Source organism: Takifugu flavidus, chromosome 14 (genome assembly GCF_003711565.1).
Source record: "Takifugu flavidus isolate HTHZ2018 chromosome 14, ASM371156v2, whole genome shotgun sequence".
Classification (NCBI taxonomy): Eukaryota; Metazoa; Chordata; class Actinopteri; order Tetraodontiformes; family Tetraodontidae; genus Takifugu; species Takifugu flavidus.
The window spans coordinates 8005878-8020316 of NC_079533.1; the positions used below are offsets into that span (position 1 = coordinate 8005878).

At 47.0% G+C, this 14439-nt stretch overlaps 1 protein-coding gene across 1 annotated transcript; it reads right to left on the reverse strand.

Annotated features, from left to right (window-relative positions):
• Nucleotides 1–267: 267 nt before the first annotated feature.
• LOC130537880 (GDNF family receptor alpha-4-like) lies at nucleotides 268–12331 on the reverse strand. The gene is made up of 8 exons (XM_057054977.1): nucleotides 11786–12331; nucleotides 5399–5665; nucleotides 5241–5333; nucleotides 4756–5125; nucleotides 4025–4134; nucleotides 3779–3913; nucleotides 2525–2655; nucleotides 268–1681 (listed from the first exon to the last, which is right to left on the reverse strand). The coding sequence occupies exons 1-8, from the start codon at nucleotides 11838–11840 to the stop codon at nucleotides 1487–1489; spliced, it is 1356 nt and encodes a 451-aa protein (XP_056910957.1). The 5' UTR covers nucleotides 11841–12331; the 3' UTR covers nucleotides 268–1486.
• Between the last annotated feature and the right edge of the window lie 2108 nt (nucleotides 12332–14439).

The window sequence follows — 14439 nt, forward strand, 5'->3', positions numbered from 1 at the left end:
CTCTCCCATGACACCAGGACTTTATTTGTATTCATTTAGGGCAGATTTGTGGGAGTTTTTCCAGGAGAAACCAGCTGACAAGAGGAACCAGGTCTGAGAGGATCATTTCTCCTGGAGGGATTTAAACTTCATGCTGTACATTTCCTAATTAAAAACCTAAACCCCCCCCAGTGCAGCTTGTTCTTGTTCCGGTCTGTCTCGGTTCTGTACTCGGTATCATTTAGTCCTTCTGGAGATTCAAAATCACTCTCACTCTGATCCACATCGGACTTTTTATTCATGTCTTTTATTCTTGTTTTGAACAATCGTCTCCTATGTCACAAAATCACAGTGGTTACACATGACAGTCAGAAATAATCGGCCACTATACAGTTTACATCATCTTCATCGGGTCTGAGGGGAATGATTTAAGAATGAAAATGAGTTTATCACACAGATTATTGAAGGATTCGTCCCTGTTTTAACAAGCGATGTCTTTACATAGTTTACAAACACGAACAAAACTCTTAGAATGTAAAACGCACGTCAACTCCCACTGGACGTCCTTCACCTGACGCTTCGAAAATCCAATAAAAAACCAAACAGTTCTGAGGTCTCTCTGCAAAAAGGCGAGTTTACCTTTTTTTCCTCTCCTTCGGCTCCTTCTGCCGCATGATTTGACGGGAAAATGAGACGTGAGACGAAAACACTTGTGCGGTTTCAGGCAGAACGAATGAGCCAATGTGCTGCTCCACCATCAGATCCAGTGTTTCTCCTCAGCATCTCATTCTGCGGTGCCTAAAAGCGCGTGACAGAGGCGGCCAGAGGAGACCAGCCCACCTGCGAGGGGCCCAGACAGCAAAGAGGCCGGGGTGGCACTATTTCCTCCCCTGAGCCTCGCAGCACGGCCACATATTTAAACTCTGCTGTCATTTCCTCTGATCCTCTGATGCAGGAAAATTCACTCAAGGAGAAACGGAGCGGGATGACTTCATCCCTTTATGGCGGTGAGCTGACGGTGTTAAAAGCCATCAGGGCCAAACGTGACAACACAACATCAACCGGGTCGTAAATCGTCACTGCGGATAGTTTAAAGTGGACTTTTGTACCGTGTACGAGAAAAGAAACACGAGTCCTGTGACCTGAACCAAACGGCATACTCTGGCCAGACCGGTGGTCACAGGTTTGGCCTTGAGTCATGTGCTTCTTGTGACACGAGCGCACGAAACAGGCTGTAGCTTGAGTATTCGCCCAGACAGCGTTTCTAAATTCACTCATATATCTGCTCGACATTATTCGCTCCATTTCTCCTGGAGTGGACTCGGCCAAACAGACACTGGTGGTATTACTCGGCGGAAGTTATGGTATTTTATAAGCATGTGTAGAAAAAAAATAATAAAAAAGTAAATGTAGCATTTAATCTTCACAGAAGTCCTCATATAAGTGCTGCAATGGCGTTCAACAGTGCTAGCAGGAGTAAATCATGGACACAGAGCACGATGAAGGCTTAGTAGCTCCAAATCTCCCAGAACAGGAAGGGCAGCAGGAGCACCAGTGACGCGGGGGCCGCTCGGCCCGCCGCTCCACGCTTGCTTCCCCTGGCCTCCGTTTCTATTTTGGAGTCCTTGGCCAAATACGGCGGGATGACATTGAACTCCTCACTTTCCTGCTCCTCCTGCTCCTCTTCCTCGCTGTCCTCCATCTGTGAAAACAGAGAGCGAGCGCTTTTGTCAATTAACGGACGTGGCAGAGCGTGGAGGAGAGTTCAGGGTGTATCCGCATTAAATACGGGAATCAAACATGCAGAAACAAATGAAAAAATCACCTCGACCGCTATGCTAACCGATAAATGCTGCTCCTCGCAGAAACTTCTGGAAGGTTTAGCTCAAGCGTTGCTTTAAATCGGCCTAAAGTTGTTGTTGAAAATGAGTTGTCACCACAGTCCAATTTGTCCACGCTCGGTTCCCCCCAAACACCTGCATCTACAGCACTTCTCTGCATCAATGTGATACGAGATGCTAATAGCCGCCAGTCGCGCAAGCCGACGCCTTCCTTCCATTCAGCAAGTCTAATTTGGATGGATCTCTGCTCTGTTTCTGAGCTCGGCTGCTGGCAGGAAAACAAACACCCCAGAAGGCATCGCCAGTATCAAGAAGAGGAAGAAGAAGAAGAAGCTTTTTTTTAACTTATTTCCCTCTCAACGGGTTCTTTAAATAAGCGAGCCACTCTGTTAGCATTGTGGTGTGGGGGAGTTTGTTTGTGCAGGCTGCTCTTCACTCTGCTGTCAACAGTTGTTTCACCTCTTCAAAAACGCCGCGGCGGCGCACCTCCTTCTAGCGGGTTCCATCCATATTTATCATTAAATATTTGGTGTTTGTCCCTTTGAGTTTGACCTATGGACCCTTCACCTGAAATAAAAAACCCTCTGAATGAGAGACAGATCAATGGACAGACCACAAGGATGAGAAACCACAGTCAGACTCTGCTACGTTAGCACTGGCACAGACTGGAACATTTCGGCGTGTCGTTTCAGAGCAGCACTCACGCTGTCAAACTCATGGAGAGTGTTGCCTCCGGCGGGGAGCCTGGCCGGGTAGACGGGCGGGGAGGGGGGCGGAACTGGCACGGCGGTGCTTTCCATAGGGGGGGGTGCAGCCATGGAACTGATGGCAGTGCCTGAAAGACAAGCAGCAGGGAGCACCGTCACCGCTTCAGGTTGTTCATCATCCCTGAAGAAGAGCCAAAAGCGTGACTTTTGTATTTATCTGATTCATCATTTATGCTCTAGAGGTGCCAGCTCTATAAACACCGCTCAATTAAGCAAAATACATTTTTACTAATGTAATGTTCACATCGGCGGCTGTCTGTTGGCCCACTGTTGTACAGGCTTGGCATGAAATTTGATCAACATTGATGCTTTATTCCAGGGATGGGGTGAGGTCAGGATTGTTGGCTATGCTAGCTGGCTGAGAACAAGAAAAAACAACTTAAGTGTTGAGCTAAATATACAAATTACGGCACTTTTGGAAATTACAGCATGTTTTTTTAGGACGTTCAGCCGAGTTTGTCTATTTTACACAACAGGAAATTCAACAAGCAGCTATCTGACCTTTTATACCTATGAAAGGTAGAATAACATCATCAGCTGCCCGACTGGGAGCGCCCCTGTGGATGGCCCACTGAACTCTGTCTGGCCTCGCAGATTTCACTTTTATCACCACAGAAACTTTTAAAATGGAGACATTTTTATGTTCTTTCTTGCCAAGCTGGTGTGGCAGCGTCCCAACCAGAAGCCACTTTGTGTTTATCAGATTTGCAGAAAAGCCTCAGTGACTGTGCAGAACTTGGAAATCACATCCACATTTGGCAGCCAACCAGCCACCGGGGAGAATGTCTGCCTCTCCTTTAATATTTATTTATAAGGAAACCTCGGGGCTTAACGGTCTGCCCTCTCCCTCCTCGGTAATGCCCCACCTCCTCTGAACCTTTCATTAATGCACATTATAAAAAGCTCAGCGGGAGGATCGCTTTAGCTCATTTGACAGTTTAAAGTGTGACATTTCCGCCGCCATCACGTTAACACAGATGAATGGACACACGACTTCTACTTAACGTCGGTACGAACCGCCTCCGAGGTTTCCGCGCATCTATCACCCGGCATCTCGGGAGCGTTCAGCCGCTCCGGATTCAAATCGATCTTAAATAATGCGTAATCACAATAGCTCCGGGTACGAGCACCAACATTCCACGTTAAACATGCAAATGCTGCCGCGATGTCGGCGCGCCCGTGCCGACTTACGCAGACACGTGTTGCTGCTGAACATGTGCAGGACGCGCTGACAGGCCTGCCACTCGTTCCCGCTGCCGTCGCACGTGCACCACAGGGACACTTCGGTGCTGCTGTTCCTCACGTAGTTGGGGGTCATTATCGTGCCTGGGATTGAAAGAGGAACAGAAACACAAATGACTACTTGGAGGTGCTTGGTTAGCCCAGCTGGAGAAAGCAAGGGGCCATCAAAGGCAGCAGCTAATGCTTTGGTCTCACCTATGAGTCCAGAGTAGGCCTTCAGGCACATGGCTCTGCTCTCACGTACACACCCGGAGGCAGACTTGGGCGAGGGCTGGCAGTTCTGGTGGAAATCGGCGAGCCTGGATCTGTACAGCAAACACAAACATACACACGATGCATTCAGGGAAATATAAGAAAAACCCTCCCTCCCCTTGTGGGTGGTGTCATCCTAAAAAATATTTGCAAGACAACTCCAGAAACCTGCCAGCAGCTGCTACTTCTCAGCGGCATGAAGACAACAACGCTAAAATCCCCCCCACAGCACTTCTATTTCACACATGTGAAATAGCTGGATCTCCATTGTACCAATCAGAAGAAGCCCCCCTCCACCCTTAGCTCTCGTTTAAAATCTCTTATAATTTCTGCAGAGGATGGATTTTTCACGACCGTCTCACATTTCGTCTTTAAAGTATTCTTCCTCTAATCTTTAATAACCTCTGTGATACCGACACGCTGACTGGGCCGTAATTAATGGAAGCAAGTCCTCTCATTCATGAACAATACGCAAGCTAAAATTAGTCGCACATATGTCATAATAATCACTCCGACCAGCAGGAGTGAGACTGAAACCGTATGAAACTCACAGCCATTATTAAAAAAAAAAAAAAAATAGAAACATACTTTTGCTCATTTGTGCACCTCCTCACCACCGAATGACCAAATATTTATGGATTCATAAAGATTCATGAACAGGACCGTTACCGTACCGACACAGCTCGTCTCTGGAGCAGTAGCTCTGCAGGCTGAGGCAGTTGGGCTTCCCCACCCTCTCCTCCCCTCTCCCGTTCTCCTCGTAGGAGCACGATGGGACGATGGTTTTCCTCCGCCGCTCCCCACACAGAGGGTCGGAGCAAGGACAGAAGAGCAGGGCGAAGCTGTACTCCTCCGGCACGCGTTCCAGGAAGCGGCGCAAGGCTCGGTGGCATTTCTGCCGGTTGCAGCTGCTGTCAGAGGCCGCCGGCCGCTTGGTGCAGGCCACCACGTAATCGGACCGCAGGGAGCCGCACTTCTCGTACAGGCCACAGTCCTGAGCTGCCTTCAGACACTGGTTTTGGCCGTCCAAAGAAAGAGAGGAAGCTGGAGGTCATCCAGAGGAAAGGCCATGTGATACAGCACAGGACAGGGGTTCAAGTGTCACGCTTGTAACCATTTCTATAAATGAATGTTTCAGCTGGCTAAAATCCGTCCGTACCTGCCATGATAGAGGCCATACGAGACATCTCGATGTTTCGCACCAAGTTCAGCTTCGGTTCTTCGTAGGGAGACACTTCGTATTCGTCATATGCTGGAGGTAAAGGTGTTTGTGTCACCACGGGGGCGCCGGATGCTGCACTTTACACACAAACCTACCTGCGAACCTCACGGTCCAGTAGACGCGGAGGCAGTGCTCCTCCCTGCGAGAGCCGCGCTGACACTTGCAGACTTGCAGTGGCCGGTAGTTCTGCAGGGCGTTCTGGGCCTCGAGGCACTCGGTCCGGGCGTCTGAGCCGAGGGGCGACACGGCCTCCTCGGCGGCGCAGTACTCCAGGACTCTGTAGAGCCCCATGCAGGAATGCTCCTGGACGCAGCCCTGCTCTGCCACCAGACAGTCTAAGGATGCCAAGACTGGGACACTACCTGGAGGGGAAGACGATACTCTTAGAAGCACCACCAACGTGTGCTGCTGGGTTTATGGTCCCACCATAGTCCTTAAGCTAAATATGCTTTAATTAAGACAACAGCGGAAGGTGAGCGCTGCCGTGGAAGCTCCGCTGCACTCCTGTGATACCCAACTGAGCAGATTTAATTAAAAGCACACAAGTGTAAAGTAGAGGCAACGTGGGTGAAAGCTCAATGTTCCACCTGGTAAATGGAGAGGATCATCGAACAGCTCTATAGGGCTGTGTACGGTTTTAATCATTTCTTAATTATATCTTCATCTTCTCTCTGTGTCTTTCCCCCTTTTTTAATTGTATCTTTCCCATCTGCATTTTCGCCAGCGCGTCCACATTTTTCAGCAGTGTCTCCATATTTCAGAGGAATGGCAAACTCTGTCAAATATCTGTCAATTACAATAAAATGTGGGGCTGTACATATATTCTGTTAGTTTTTCCTTCTCCAAGCCTCAAGGATCATGCGCTCATCCATTTGGAGCAATTTCATTAATCCGGAATGACTTCCTGTGAAGTTTCAAGGGTACTGGGCTGTGCCTTCTCCACCTCCCTGCACCTTTATTTTAATTGCTTTCTATCGTACAAGATGAGGAATTTGGCAGTGTTTTGTATTGTCTGTTCATGCGCTTTTAGGAGCACGAGGACTCAAGGTGCAAACCCTGGGTGCCAAAAGACGTCTGATTTCCCTCGGCCTGTAAATAAAGCTCCAAAGGCAACTGTGCGGAGATGTTGTGCACGGAGAGTTAATTAGACACGGTGCTCGGCAGCCAACTCCTGGATGGATCCTGGATCTTCCTGCTTGAAGCAGCAGAAAGTGGGCAGCGAAATAGGCCCTTCCCATGTGAAAATAATAACACTTTGGCTGGGAAAAGCAAAGGCTGCTGCTGCTCACTGTGAGGGATTCCTTTCCTCCTCCAAGTGTGGACTGATCTTACTCTTGCCATACATAAATAAAGACCAAACGCTGTAAACATTCCAGCACCTAACAGCCTCACACGCTGTTGAAAGACATTCGGTGGAGAATGGAGAATAAAATTGGTTCCAAGATGGACAAATATTTCATATACATATACTGTCTACATGTACTCACTGGCACTTATTTCCAAAGCTGGTGATTCTTATTCTAAGCTTTTTTGCCGCAGGATCCCCTCCACTCAGACACCCCCCCAGCAATACCAGACACAGCCTGGAGTCCAAGGCTCCCAACTAAATCCCTCCACACCCAACAAATAATACTTTCGCCTGCAATTTTGCCATCAGAGAGAGACTCAACCCGAGCTTCACGCTGAGCCATGGACTTGATTGTCCACTACGGAGATGTTTTTCCCCGGCTTCTCCGCGCCGCTCCTGCGGCTTGCAGATAGCGCGGGATTCCTTCCGCCACAAGATGAGGCGCATATCGGCGACTACGTGAGCCACAGATTACTCCATTATTTGGAAAAGATGTGCGCACATGAGATAGGGCCCCTGTGACAATGTGGAGATCCACATAATCGGATGACATGTGTCTGCGAAATTGTTGCCGGGGCTTAAATTCAGCATTCATTTCATTGTGAGCCTGTGAGAAGGGTTTGATTGCAGTTTTCATCATCCTATAATTATTACTGCTTGACCAGGAGAAACACAATGAAGGCACGCCACGAGCAGCTTGATGGATACATTTAATAAGAGAAGAGCCTCTTAATAAAGCCCCATTCTGATGAAGCGATTATGGAAATGCATTGTTGGAAATAACTGCTCCAACAGCGAACTTTTTACAAGCGAAATGGCCGCCGCGCGCGACGCAGCTGCGCATTCATTTCCAACAGAGACGAGAGAGAAGCGGAGTCAAGGTTCGTGACTTTGCTCCCACCTGCACCGACGTCACGTGCAAATCCTCACTTGATCCTGACAAGCCTGTATATTTCAGTCAGGCTCCAGCTCACACACACACGCACAAAGACGAGCGCGTCGGTGCGTTGCGTCGCGTCGGTCACACACTTCGATTAAGCTCCTGCCGACTGGCGGGCGCGAAGCAATCCGACCCAATTCCGCCGCTGCATGTTTTGCAATCTCGGGCGCCGCATGAGGTCCGTGTCTGACGGGAGGCAGATCATAAACAGAGGCCTCGCCTGACGGCCACCGCAGCGAGTCGGAGGATAAAGGTGTGACAACCGGACTGGCGACGCGAGTAAAGCAGTGATATTGCTCACAGTGGGAACACACCGGGGTCGTGAGACGGTTCCAGGAAGCCGGGTGTGCGTGACACAGCGGAATGTTTGTAAATGTGTAAAAGTGCACCCAGTTTAGCTGCGGTTTATAAGGGCCTCCTGGAAATCTCACATATAGGAAGGCTCCTCATTATTCTGTCCTGGTTTGCTCCCTCAGGCTGATAGATGATAAAGAGCAGCTTTTTATGCAGAGAGAGGGGACCTATATAAAGCTGTATAAAATACTGAAAACCTTTTCGCCACCGTTTCTCGAGGGTTTATTAATTTAATCTAAGATTGCACTCACAGTCCACTGTGACAGGAGCAGGTTTAACATCAGAGCTGCTCATATGGGGACGGGGGGTTAAAGAAAAATGAACAATGCTTTTAAATTTGACAGATATTTCCTTTTTTTTAACCAGACGTACGTGATATACTTGTAATACTTGTTTCTCGTTAGAAAAACAAATGTTTTTGGACTGTCAAAATTCCATTGTGATGTTCTTTTAATCATTTTATCCACCTGAATTTTTGCTTTTTGGCTCTTTTTTTAAAATCCTTTAAGCAGCCAGCCAGACATGCAGGCAGGCAGATGGACAGACAGCAAAACCCGGTAAAAGCTGCCTGTTCTGAGCACCAGGAGCAGCCGTGTGTTCGCAGCTCGGTGCCAGAGACGAAGACGGAAGATGGACGATCCCTTGCTTTGGGAGATCAATGAAAGGTTCTGTGCTCAACAGCCTCAGTCAGGCATTTCTTTTCCATCAAACACGATAAGTTGTGTTTGATTTAGAGGGAGTCTTCGCCTCTCACGCGATCCAGGCAGGACGTTCTGGTTGAGTTCCAGTGGACCAGAGTCCTGTTACCCATGGACGGAAACACTAAGCTCCCAAATGCCTCGACTCTCAAACAATACTTTCTTTCCACTAACAGTTTTGTGCCACGCCGCCGCTCCTTCCTCTCTGATCCCTCCTGGATGCTGCTGTCTTTCATTATTCCCGACAAAGGCTCGACCTACGCCTTTGGCCGGATCAGCCGTTTGGTCACTCTGGTGGATTTCCCCTCCTGGACGTGTTGATTTCTTCTTTTCACCATAAAAACAACCTGGACTCCAGGACAAGCTCAGTATCATTTGGCTGCAGCTGAGGCACTTTCATAAGTTCCAGTGGAATTTTTTATGTTTTTTTTCATAAAAACCAGGCTGTTGTTAGGAAAAGTGAAATGATTCTTCCTTCACGTCTGACCCCCTTCAGAGCAGCTTGATGGTGCCGTTTCTCAATATAAACAGAAACCTTTTCAGAACTTTCAGTCTCTTAAACACACCACCCAGGAACAAGGAGACTAATATTCACTGCAGGACACTTAAAACAGGACTTCACCCTGATTCTTTTGCTGCTTGTTACTTCATTTTTATTCATATTTAATTTTTTTATGTCATACAGTTAGAGTTAGTTAAGAGTCATGTTATTTAAGTTACTTCAAGGAGTTTTTTTCTTATTAAAATCACTTCTTTTTCCTCATTACAAGTGCACAAAGAGATGTGTGATATCTTATCTTACCAAACGCAATGATCAACAAATACCGACAACAATATAATTGAAACTCCGACTTAAATCGGGGTTTTTGCATGACTCTAACACCTCCGTTGCGGCTGCGCAGCAGCATCTCTCCCACAGACAGATGTGCATCAGGGCTTTTCTCAGCTCCTCCAGATCTGTGGGGACATTTCTGACCAGTTGTCCTGTGAGCTCGACAATAATGAAGCTCCAGAGAAATTCTTGGCCTGCGGGTGACACGTGTCAACGGTTCCCATGGGGCACGTCTGCTTTCATTAACGGTCTGGGTGTCATCCAATGACGATCAACACACAGGACACGCACACGTATGGGAAAGAAACCCACAGTTTTGAAGATTGAACTCGTAGGAGATTAAAGTTGGGCAGGAAGCATTAAGAATGAATAAACCCACCACAGGAGCTAAGGTTACTTTCTGCAGCTTATCAAATAGTCACTGGAAAAAAGAAAAATGATGGTGAACGCTGAAATGAGTACACTTAAAGCCCCGGTGACATGGAAATGGGCTCTAATAAACGTATGATGGCTGCGTAATGGTTCAATCACATGCTCTAAATGAAGGACAGGAATAGCTACACTCAATCACCAGTTGCTGCCTGTGGCAGGACCCGCAGCGAAGGGTCAAAGTGGGGTCCAAATGTCACCGAGCAGTGATTTATCTTGCAGATCAGCGGGATAAATCCACTCAAAGTGATGCAAACGCACCGTTTGAGACGCCGCTTTGCCGCGAAAACAACCCAGCCTGGAGACTGAAGAAGAGCTCAAATCTGCAGTGCATTAACATTTATATGGATTCTACAGAAACGGGAGCCTGGTGTGGCAATCTCGTTGCAGTCACATGTAGACATTAGTGGTGGGAGAGCTTAGCCCGGAGCTCTGTGGAGCTTCAGTGGCGACAGACGTCTCTGGGAGCCTGTTGGTGTTTACACCCGTCACAAGGTCAGATGCATTCTGACGTTAAACCACACTACAGGAAACTGAGCAATGGTCAGAGCCGCTATTTATAAAGCACCTATAGGGAGCGTGTTTCATGCCGGGACTGCAACGTATATCTATCTATATATATATGACGAGACAAAGAAAACCGCAGCTGCAGGAGAAATTAAAGTCACACACAGACATCAGTTCGTTTTCACGACGCCATAAATGAATCCCAATAATTTATTTTGCAATTAGTGGTAATGGAAGGAACCGACGTCAGGAAAGTCTGTCTAATTTCCATCTGTAATGACTGCCAGGCCTATTAAATGGCACTTGAAAGTAACTGCTTTCCTTTGTGTGACTCCTGGCAGGTGGAGTTGACACGCTGGAAGATATACTGGGTGCCTGAAAGGTTTGACATTCACGAGGAGACATTCATCACATTAAGATACTAATCTCTAATGGCCGCCCGTACCTGACACCTGACTGTGTTTTCCTGGAGGCAGTGAAGGCAGCATAATTTACTGCTGAAATTATCCTTAATTTTCTTTTTTTTTTAACACTGTGTGTTAAACGGTGGATGAGGCTATACTGTCTGGATGTATGGATTCATGCTGGAACACAGACAAAGAGCAGGAGCCCCCCCCCCCCCCGATCCATAGAGACAATATTCAACATCAATAACTCAGCAGTCTTTATGCCTCGGTGGAGAGTTCTTATCCGACCAGACTTGCCTTATTGACTTTAATGACAATAAGTTGTGTGTGTGTGTGTGTGTGTGTGTGTGTGTGTGTGTGTGTGTGTGTTGGGGGGGAATTCAATCTCCTGCACAGCCAAAGGACATTCATGACCCATTCATCAGTGGCGATGATGAATTCTGTCACTTCTATAAAGTTATGATTCTTCTGCTTTCCCATTAAATCTTTGCCCCCCGTGAGCGGAGCCCCGGAGACGACTCGGTTCAGCAATTCATGTGTGATATTCCCATGATCTGGGACATTCTAATCAATATTTGGGAGATGAACCGCTCTCTCTGGAAAAGCACCTCTGCAAAACAAACAGCAGAACCCATGATGTCATCCAGATGTGAAACCTAAGGCTGCAGCTGCTGTTGATCTGAAAAAGGAGACTTTTTTATTCCTTCTCTTTCCCCCCCTTTCTTTTATTTGAAGGTCATTTATAAAGTTCCAGTCAGACGTGGGATCCAATGATCTCATGTGCATCTGGGACGGGAGACGTTTGCATGTGGAGAAACTGGGATATGTGAGGGGATTGTTATGGAAGTTCTGGGTTCTAACAGACAAAACATCTTCAAAACGTCACACACAGCACGGATAAATACAACAGCAGCGCTGAAAAGCGTCTGTTTAAAGATGAAAAAGCCCCCAATAAAACGCGTCCTACCTCCAGAGAGCACATGGAGCAGAAGTCCAATGATCACCATCCTGGCCGATGACATTGGAGAGTTGGGGACTGTGAAACTCGCACCCCGCGCGCTGCAGCTCAGTCTCCTGCCACATCCAGCCTCCTCCTCTTCCTCCTCAGCTGCTGCTGCTGCTGCTGCTGCTGCGCCCGCACGGACTGACAAAGTTGGAAAAACTGATCCGCGCACGCAATTCAAGTTCTCGCGATCTTTTGCCGTCCCATCCACTCGTCGGTTCCTGCGACCTCAGGTCGACGCGTTCGACAGCTCGCCAAAAAGTTCATCCGAATGAATCATTTGAGCGGGACACTGAGATCCGAGGTGCGCGCCGTGCCACGTTCGGGGCTGTGCGCGTCCCTGCCTCTGCGCTCCACAGATGTCCGAGGTCAGATCGGAGTGCTCAGACTGCAGGGCGCGTTTCCATGAAAGGCGCCGCGTGATTGGCCCCCGGGTGGACTGAACGTGCCCGGGGGATGTTAAAATATGTCCAGTGGGGGAACAGCTGCGCGGGAGTGCGCCTGACGGACAGCACAAGGTGTATTCCATACGTTGCGATGGGAAGTCTTTTATAGCTGGCAACAATGTTCTAATCCTCTCAAGGGTTTTTGGTGAAAAGACCAAATGGTTTTAGAGATGTTTCCATTTTGCATAGGCTGATTGCCCCATGGGCGTGGGCCTGATCACATATATGTTTGTTTGTTGTCTCGTCCTGGGAAGATAAGAAATCTATACTTGTTCTTCTGACACTCTCCAGAGTTTAGAACCTAGAGTTAAATTACTAAAAGACTCACCTACTTATTTATATCTTTAAAAGATCAGGATACTGCACCAGATGTTTGCTCTATAATGGGGGGGAGGATATTGACCAAATGCCTCGTTGTAGGGAGCTACTTTAAAACTGATGGAGTACGTGAATCTGACCTGTTTTCCCTCTATGTAATTAAAAGAAAGCCGGGGGATTACTGGATTAATTTACTCATCCCTTTCACTTGAGTACTCAAGAGCTAGTAACAAATACAAATGGAAAATTATTCTCATCATCAAGATGCACAGTAGAACGAGAGAAAGCATTGGCAGCAGAATTTACTGATGATTAAAACAATCTCTAAAATAACAACACAAATGTTGCATTTTATGGTTCCAGTGGTTTGGCTTAAATCATTCCCGAGTCGCCACAATATTTTTTGAGATCTCTCAAAGGACGTTTAAACTCCAACATATTACAGCAGCGCCCCCCTCTGGTCAACATGTGCATTACACTGGCCCTCAAATCTGCACCGGCTCAAGTCAAATGAGAACGAAACGTTTGTCTTGTAGAATTGTTCTGGTGAGTTGCTCTACTCTCTCATTTAGATTAACTTTCGTCCATCCTGCAGACAGAAGTTAGTCAACCTATGTGATTTTTATAATTCCAACACTACAGATATTCTTTATGACTTATTATGGTGATTAAGTGACCCACAAATATTTTATTTGCGTGAGCAAGACAAATTCTCCATCCTACAGACTCTAATCTATCATATCGTGGGGAAACTTAAGGTGCATTTTGTTGCTCCTTTATGATAAATGACATCGAGCGCTGTAATTTAAATTCTGGCGGTCCCCTGTCGCCCTCTGCTGGACATCATGGGTCAATGCCGTTATTTTTAGAAACATCAGGCGCACTCTCGCCTTCAGGACGGCAGCAAACGCAAGGTGACGCGCACGCAGCGCACCGGTTTCCGAATCTCGCTGCAAAGTGGGATATTTTGATTTTTTGTGTGCCGTGTGTACCGCGGGGAGCCGCACTTGCAATGGCTTTGCACGCAAACTGTTGGCGCAAACCCCGTCGAACGCGTTTCTTCACTGTCACACTGAAATAAGCTTCTGCAAGGTCACACAAGTTGTTGTGCTTGATCACCCCGCGCCTAACTTCGTGCAAAAAATGAAACATGCTATATTATAACTATGTTACACGCGTGCCCTCTATACTACCTATGTAAAATATTTAAATCAATATAGGTTGAAATATTGTATTGGCAAAATATAAAACAAACAGAATCAGCAGATAAAGTTCAGTTCAAAACATACTGAAGTTTTTTTTTTTCAAGATGTACTTTATTCATCCCCGTATGGAAATTTAATTTCCCCTGCTCATTTTTTTTCTGTCACGCCATTACCACAACGTGCCAACAAATAACTGCTGGAATTAGATGTTGACGTAATTTGGCGATTTCTAGCGACTTTTGAACAGCAAATAGCGATTTTCCTAACTAGGTAGTTGGTAACAGTGAAACCAGCAGAACACGTGACCATCCTACAATTAGGCATACAATTCCTTGTGATTAAATCTCATATACTCAGATTTTGCAATCAGGGAGACGCCTCGTTGGCTTTCAAATGGAAGAAAAACAAAACGCCCACAGGTTGCAACAATTCACACTTAGAGTTCAACCATCACTGTGATTTAAACTCCACAAGAACGAAACTTAACAGACGAAAGAGCCACGCTGGAATGTGACTTGTTTATTTGTTGATAAGTTCGTCGATCATTTGCTCAGCGCAATTTGTGCGGTTAAGTTAATTAAAGAAAGTCCTTGAGAGAGTTCTTCACGACCCTGATGACTTTTCTGCCCATTCGCCCTCAGAATCGCGA

Bases quoted from the DNA above. Each gene is read 5' to 3' on its own strand.
- LOC130537880 (XM_057054977.1), bottom strand. From the start codon at position 11,840: ATGTCATCGGCCAGGATGGTGATCATTGGACTTCTGCTCCATGTGCTC. The intron at 5,126-5,240 runs GTACGGACGGAT...GATGACCTCCAG, and splicing joins TATGGCCTCTATCATGGCAG to CTTCCTCTCTTTCTTTGGAC. The intron at 1,682-2,524 runs GTGAGTGCTGCT...CTGTTTTCACAG, and splicing joins CTCTCCATGAGTTTGACAGC to ATGGAGGACAGCGAGGAAGA.